At 41.1% G+C, this 7,749-nt stretch overlaps 1 protein-coding gene across 4 annotated transcripts in view; it reads right to left on the bottom strand.

The window, feature by feature from the left end:
* Positions 1 to 7,339, bottom strand: part of LOC109916144 (ADP-ribosylation factor-binding protein GGA3-like) — a 29,566-nt gene extending 22,227 nt beyond the window's left edge. For 2 of the 4 annotated variants that reach the window (XM_048609478.1, XM_048609477.1), the window contains exon 1: positions 6,975 to 7,104. In XM_048609478.1, the coding sequence (XP_048465435.1) occupies positions 6,975 to 7,014 (40 nt within the window). In that variant the 5' untranslated portion in view covers positions 7,015 to 7,104. Of the gene's footprint in view, positions 1 to 6,295; positions 6,426 to 6,974 lie in introns of all 4 variants that reach the window. The other 2 variants (XM_048609479.1, XM_048609476.1) reach the window with 2 other exon arrangements.
* Between the last annotated feature and the right edge of the window lie 410 nt (positions 7,340 to 7,749).

Here is a 7,749-nt window from a genome sequence, read left to right as displayed (position 1 = left end):
TTTTTCTGAAGGGTCTAGGCCCGAAACGTCAGCCTTCCTGCTCCTCTGATGCTGCTTGGCCTGCTGTGTTCATTCAGCTCCACACCTTGTTATCTCATGCAATACGTATAAACACACTTAAATGGGCCAAATTAAACCCTGATTCTAGCAAAGATTTCAGACAAACAACTAGTTCGTGTGGATGCTTCATTCCATAAAGCAATTTACGGTTGCGGCAAAAAAGAAGATTGCTCACCAACAGACCTTCATGCCAAAATTGCTAATTTCTGGTGATTTATCAATGGCAAAACACAAGCACTCATTAAGTCACATTGGCCACATTGGTGAAGGGCATATGAATGTTAATATGTATAGCAGTCAAACTGTGGAGTAGAGAGGTTCAAATACAATTCTAGTGAAAATGACAGGTCATGAGAAGATCCATATTAGCTAGCATTAGCTGTGGGGTTGACAGTATGAAATTAAAGCCTACTGTAATTTTCAAACATAAAACCAAGCCCATCAACAAGTTCACTGAAGGAGCTTTTGCGCATGTTCATAACAACAGTTGGATAAAACCAAAAATACAGCAGATGTTTGAGATCTGAAATTTTAAAAAAGTGCCAAGAAACCCAGCAGGTCTGGCAGTATGTCAAAAGAGAAACAGAATGAATGTTTTGAGTCCACATACACTTATCAATGCCTGAAGAATGAAATTAGACTCGAAATGGTAACTTTCTCTCTTCACAGATGCTGCCAGACCAGTTCAGTTTCATAAAAACATAAGAAATAGTAGCAGTAGGCCATTTGACCCCTTAAACTTATTCTGCCATTCACCAAGATAATGGCTAATGTGCCTCGGGCTTCAGCTTTTCTTACATGGCAGCTTTTCATAGCCCTAAACTCCCCCATATTTCAAAAATCTATTCACCTCCTCTAAATAATTTAAGTGATCTAATTTCCACAACTATCTACTGAGGTAGAGAACTCCAAACACTCTCTACTTTTCTGGGGGAAGAAATTCTTCTGCATTTCAGTTTTAAAAAAGTCTCCCATAGTTTGAGGTCCCCACATGAATGAAAATATATACCCGGTCAAGTTCCCTCAGAAGCTTGCATATTTTAATAATGTTACGCCTCATTCTCCTAAACACCAGTGAAGAAAGGCCAAACCTGTTTAGTGGTTCTTGACAATTCAACCTGTACATTTTAGGAATCAGACGAGTGAATCTCTTTTGAATTACTTTCATTGTTTCCTTTCTTAAATACAGGAACTAAAACTGCACACATTACTCCAGGTACAATTCCCTATTTTCTTCCCTATTTTTAACAGCAGCAGACATTGCTGGGAAAACTCAGCAGCTCTGGTGGCATCTGTTGAGAGAAAGCACAGTTAATGTTTCGGGTCCAGTGACCCTTCTTCAGAATGTATCTGACCACTCATTGGACCTGAAAGGTTAATTCTGCTTTCTCTCCACAGATGCTGCCAGACCTGCAGAGTTTTCCCAGCAATTTCAGCTTTTTTTTCCCGATTTCCAGCATCCGCAGTTCTTTGGGTTTTCCCCCCTATTTTTAAATTCCAACTCCCTAGCAATAATGGCCAAAATTCTATGTGCCATCTTAATTACTTCCCGTACCTGAATGTTGACTTTTTGTGTTTACCCACAAGAACTATATTGTTTTGGAGTCTCTCTCCATTTAAATAATAGTCCGCCTTTTGATTCTTCCCGTCAAAGTGCATGACCTCACACTTTCCTACATTAAATTCCATTTGCCAAGTTTCTTGCCCATTCATTCAACTTATTTTATCCCCTTGCAAGATTCCTAAAAAACTCCTAATCTCCAGCCATCACTAGTTTCTGCAAATTTCTATGTCTGTTTTTGATGAGATACTCTCCTTGACTGCCCTTGTTAAGCACAGGTTAGTCATCTTTCTCACTGAGTCCTTCTTTTTGATCAGAACAAACTTTTTGCTAGACTTTATAAAATGTCTGCCACTCCTCAGGCAATTTCCCTTTAGTCTATAATCTAGACTAGTTCAGACAACTTTTTCTTCATACCACTGTAATCGTCATTATTTAAGCTGAGGACACTGGTTTGAGACCCAACTGCTCTCCCTACCAGGTTGTGATCACTACTGCCTGGAAGATCCTGAACTGTGAGATATTGTATTTGTCCTACCTCATTACACATTACGAGATCTAAAAAAACCTGTTCTTACATAGGTTACACAATGGACTGCTCTGAGAAACTATCCCTGATGCACTCTACAATTTTGTGCTTCATGTTACCCTTGTCCATTTGATCTATCCAGCCAATATGCAGATTAAAATCATCTATGACAATTGTATTGCTCTACTTACACATCTCTATTATTTCCCAATTTATACTCTGTCCCACTGTGAAGCAACTACTCAGGAACCTACAGATGAGTCCCATAAATGACTTCTTTCTCTTGCTATTTCTTATTTCCACCCAACTGATTCCACATCACTTCAACTGCGCCTGTATTATTACTCACCATCGCACTGATACCTTCCTTTATTCACTAAGCAACCCCACCTCTTTTTCATCTATTCTTCCAAAACGTCAAATATCCTTGAACAAGAGTTCCCAATCTTGCTTGCCCTGCAACCATATCTCCATAATAGCTATCAAGTCATTTTCATTTATTTCTATTTGTGCTGTTAATTCATCCATCTTTTTATTGTTATCTAAATGCATGCAACATTTGTAATGTGCCTTAGGCTTTGACCTCTTACCATTTTTACCTACCCTGGTTCTAACTTCTGCTTCATTCTTCTGCTTATTTATTCTAGCCCTTTCTGTCATTTTGATTATCATTTGCCTTTTAACTGCCTGCATTTCTGCTTTCTCGTTTCTTTTTGATTTTTTAAACTTCCTTTAAAATGTTTCCTCCCCTCCAGCACTTTCTGTTTTTACAAGTTAGATAGGTGAGGATGGATTGAAGTTATGGATCAGTGGCCTATGTAAGGAATGCAGCTTTTTAGTGTGGAAATGTTCAGATCCATATAACTGATGAGATCAAGAGGTGCCCATGAAGAAATAACACCAATGTTGCAATTTTACCAGGAGGTCTCATGTCTATTGTCAACCTTTGTGTCTCAACAAGCCATTCAAGAATCGCATCTGCAATGACTGGAATTAATGGATAGTTGATGGAGAAAAAAACCTTAAGGAATATGTTTTGTGTAGTTTTCATAATCAAATCATGGGATGATATTAGTGCAAAAGTTTCATCAGATTGTTCAAAAAATGTCGAGTATCCAATTCAATGAGGAGGAAGATGATTTGTTGTGGAGGAATGATGCTGAAAACGTGTCTGAGAATGAATTTCATGAACTCATCATTGGATGCTGAAGAAAGTGAATTTGAAGGTTTAAAGCAATTTTTAAATTAAATAAACAGTATTAATACAATTAATTCATTCACTAAACTGTGTCACATTAAGTTAATATAAATTATGTGTTGTTCTTCACATTTCAAATTGGCAACCAGCGGTTCACAATTTATACTTGGCATAAAGATCAACCTCCATTTTTGCAAGTTTCAAAGCTTGCCTTGTACACTGCAATATGGTGAAACTTCCAGGAATAAGGCACTGGCCAGGAATCTAATTAAAGCATCAAGGCAAGGTGGTGGAATTTACTATCAACTTTCCCTCTAAAATGAGCCAGTGCCACTGCTTTGTTTTGGAACAGTCTGTGCAGAGCAACACAGGCTGCACAAAGCAAAGAAAATTCAAGAAAACATTGATTTACACACAGTATAGAATAACAGATACTTCGGAGTATGTTACAGGCCACAATCTAATTAAGAGGTTTGGGGAAGAGGAAATATATAAATGTCACTTTGACCTCTGACTCAGTGTATCAGAGCTACCCATGGCAGACAACGGTACCTAAAGGTAAGTTAAGTGTTAACACAGTAACATGAAAAGATTATGGGAACAATACCGAAATATAAAAAGGTCACTTTGACCTCTGACTCAGTATATCATAGCTACCCATGGCAGATTTGGAAATCAATCCCAAACTTGGGTCCACAGAGCTCCATTGAAATTACAGGAAGACAACAAAATTTGGATCATTAACAGGACCTTGAGAATTTTTCTCACTTAGCTCCAGCTACTGGGCAGCATGGCGACTCGGTGGTTAACACCGCTGCCTCACAGCACCAGGGAAGCGGGTTCAATTTGACCCTCGGGTGATTGGTGGGGTTTCCTCTGGGTGCTCTGGCTTCTTCCCACAGTCCAAAGATGTGTAGATTAGGTGGACTGGTGATGCTAAATTGCCCATAGTGCCTAGGGATGTGCTAGCTAGGTGAATTAGCCATGGGAAATGCAGGGTTATAGGGACAGGGTAGGAGGGTGGAATGTTCTTTGGAAGCTTGGTGTGGACTCAGATGAACCAAATAACCTATTTACACACTGTAGGGATTCTATACTTAACCATGGATACCAAGCTCATGGCACAGCCAGTACAAAAGCTTCTCGAGTTTCATGCTGTGTAGTTTATTTGCTTAAAATATAGATCTGGCATTCACACAATCATTCCATGACTTCAGAATGTGCCAATGAGTTTTGCAGCTGGTTCTTCTGCAGTATAGTCACTGTTAGAAAGTAATAAACATGGCAGCTAAGACCTGTATTGTTAACTTCAAAAAAAAACGTAATGACCAAATTCATCTCAGTGATGTTGATTTGGAATATACTCTCCTCCCCCCACCATGTCTTCAGCATATATACCACGTTTTTTTTGCTACCATCAGTTCTGAAGAAGGGTCGCTAGACCTGAAATGTTGGCTGTGCTTCCTGTCCACAAAAGCTGCCAGACCTTTTGAGTTTCTCCAGCAATTTCTGTTTTGGCTTCAGATTTCCAGCATCCGCAGTTCTTTTTTTTTTGATTTTAGGAATATGATCGGAGACAAAAAATTTATCTGCTCTTCTTTAAATATTACCGTGGGAGTATTTATATCTATTTGAGATAGTGGACTGGGCCTCAGTTCAATGTCTCATCAAAAAATGGCAACTCTAGCTCAAATAAACTCTTCAGCACTTAATTGATATGTCAGCCTGAGTATTTATTTTCAGGTTTCTGGAATGCAACCTTAACCCATGACCTTCTGGTTTATTGGTGACGGTGCTCCACTGAGCGACAACTGACAACTACACAGAGCTATTTCAACAATTCCCCTTACACAATGCAACAGCCCATGCACAGTTCATTCACAGTGGTAGGCATCTCACGTCACCTACATGTTGCGGTTGATGGACAATGATCCTTCATAAGAGGAATGTGAATGAAGTAACCCATGATGAAGTATTCATTATATGTTGTTCAGCCAACACTCATGCCAGCTCTACTTTGGCTCTGTAATACGGTTGGTATGGTAGAGTCTGTGCATGGAATTTTTGAAAGTTCTGTAATGATTTAATGTTTAACTGTTACAGGAATTGTACCTGTGAAGTACAGCACATGTACTTACATGTGAAGCGTTTTTTACTGAAATTGATGCACAATGTTAAAATAATGTTACTGTAGTAAAATATTCACACTTCTTGTGTATAAAAAAGAATTTGCCTAAAGCCAAACTAAGACCTCCACAAAAAAAAAGCAATGGTTGTTGCTGAATACAGTGATGCGCTGTGTCTGGGAGCAGCTGCTCTATCATAACCAGATGGCCCTGTGCTTGTCTTGTGACTTCACCCATGACTTCCTAAACAGCTAATTTACATAACCACACAAAGTTACTGCAATTCTTAGTTCAGTTCCTTTATCAGAAAGGCAAAGTAGAAACATTTTAAAATTAAGATCTTCCTACCACAGTCCCCACCCACCCAAACCTCACCAAATCTAATAAAGATGATGATCTCTTACTTATTTTTTAAGTAAAATCATAACCCTTTGAGCCAATGGTCACATCACAACCTGTAGGTACATTTTTGTGTGGTTCAAGAAACAGGGGCTGCGACAGGTTAATATATAGGCCAACAGGGCACTAGCCAGATATGTACCTGCAACCCCACCGCACTACACATATCAAGAAAGCTACATAGAACTGTTAGACCAATTTAAGGACAATATATTGTGATGATTTACCCAACTATTAAAGTATGTAAACATACTCAAGGTCAGTTTCTTCCTGAACGATATTGTATACTGCTGAGGGCCTAATATGAAACTTATTCTATATGTAGGAAGTTGAGTTTGTTGCATCTCCCTATTCGGTTGATGCCCAATTCATATGCGGATGCCCTCCATCTAACTTTTGTTAGTCAGTGGTTATACTCTCACCTCTAGGTTAAGAAGGTGGTGTGTTGAAGTTCTACTTGAGAGACTGGAGCTCATAATGCGGGCTGACACTCTGGGCAGTACTGAGGCAATATTGTACTGTTGGAAGTACTCTGTCAGATGGAAGATGGCACTATTTGAAGAACACAGACACCTCCTCAGTGCCCTGACCAACATTTAGCATTCAGCCAACATCACTAAGATAGATTCTGATATGCAGTTGTTTGTGGAGGTGCTTCCTGTGCACAAACTGATTCTCATTATCTACATTTCAACATATTGCGTCCGAGTGTGCTAATGCCAGTTTTTCCTTTAATAATCTTGCAGCCCAGGGAGCTACAGGAGCCGGGTTGCCAGCAAGGGAGGTGGCCACTGGATCACACACTCGTCCTCCCTCTCCTCATTTTCCCAATTTACTGGCTCAGATCCAACTCCTACCCCTACAGTAAAATTAACTCAAATTACCAGACCCCCAGCTGCCTGCACACAACATAGGAGCAGGGCTCCCTCCTCCTCAGCCCCTCGCCGGTACGACACCCCGGGGACCCTCACTTCCCTGGGACGACAGGCCTCCTTCCTCACTATCACCAACCCTCTCTCTCTACCCTCTCCTTCCCCCCCCGACCCCCGAACCACTTCTCGCTCCACTGTACCCCCACCCCCGAGTAGGGCCCGAACTCACTCAGCCAAGACTCCAGAGTCTCTCCCTCCTCCGCCGCCATCTCTCTGACTCCTCCCTGAGCGGCCTCGCGAGAGCTCACAGCAGCTCGCTTAAAGAGACAAGCCTGACAACCGGGGTGGGGGGGAGAAGGGGGGTCGGATGGCGGGGGAAGAAGCGGGGGGTGGGGGAATAGAAGGGGTGGATGGGGAAAGGGGGAGAAGGGACGAAAAGGGGCGGGGAGAAGGGCAAGGATAGGGAGAAGGAGAACATAAAAAGGGCAGAAGACAGAAGGGGGTTATACCATAGTGGAGGAGTTGGGGACCAGAACCCAATGGGAATGTGGTGTAAGGAAGATATGTGGGGGAGATCTGGGTCAATGTCAGGCACGTGGAAGATATTAACATCATGAAGGGATCCTCGGGGTCATGGGTGGGGGGATTGGGATGGGAAATATTGGAAAATTTAGGATAAGTGTTCAGGGATGAAAGATCAATGGGGATATTCGTGGGGCTGTGGGGATGTTGGGGGTTGGAAACACTGGTGAATTAGGGAAACCAGAATATGAAAATACATGCATGAAAGATTAATCAGGATACAGGCAAAATGGGGACACATTGTGAACCATGCTATAAGGAGATGGAAAAAATTGGGATATGTGGGCTGCAGCGGATAAGGATGGCACGAAGTTAACAGACAGATCAAAAGAAACAGGTTAATTCAGAGTCAGATACTAAATAAAAACCAAAAGAACCACAGATGCTGTAAATCAGGAACAAAAACAGAAGTTGCTGGAAAA

Source organism: Rhincodon typus, chromosome 21 (genome assembly GCF_021869965.1).
Source record: "Rhincodon typus isolate 14 chromosome 21, sRhiTyp1.1, whole genome shotgun sequence".
Taxonomy (NCBI): Eukaryota; Metazoa; Chordata; class Chondrichthyes; order Orectolobiformes; family Rhincodontidae; genus Rhincodon; species Rhincodon typus.
This window is presented reverse-complemented; position numbering and strand designations above follow the sequence as displayed.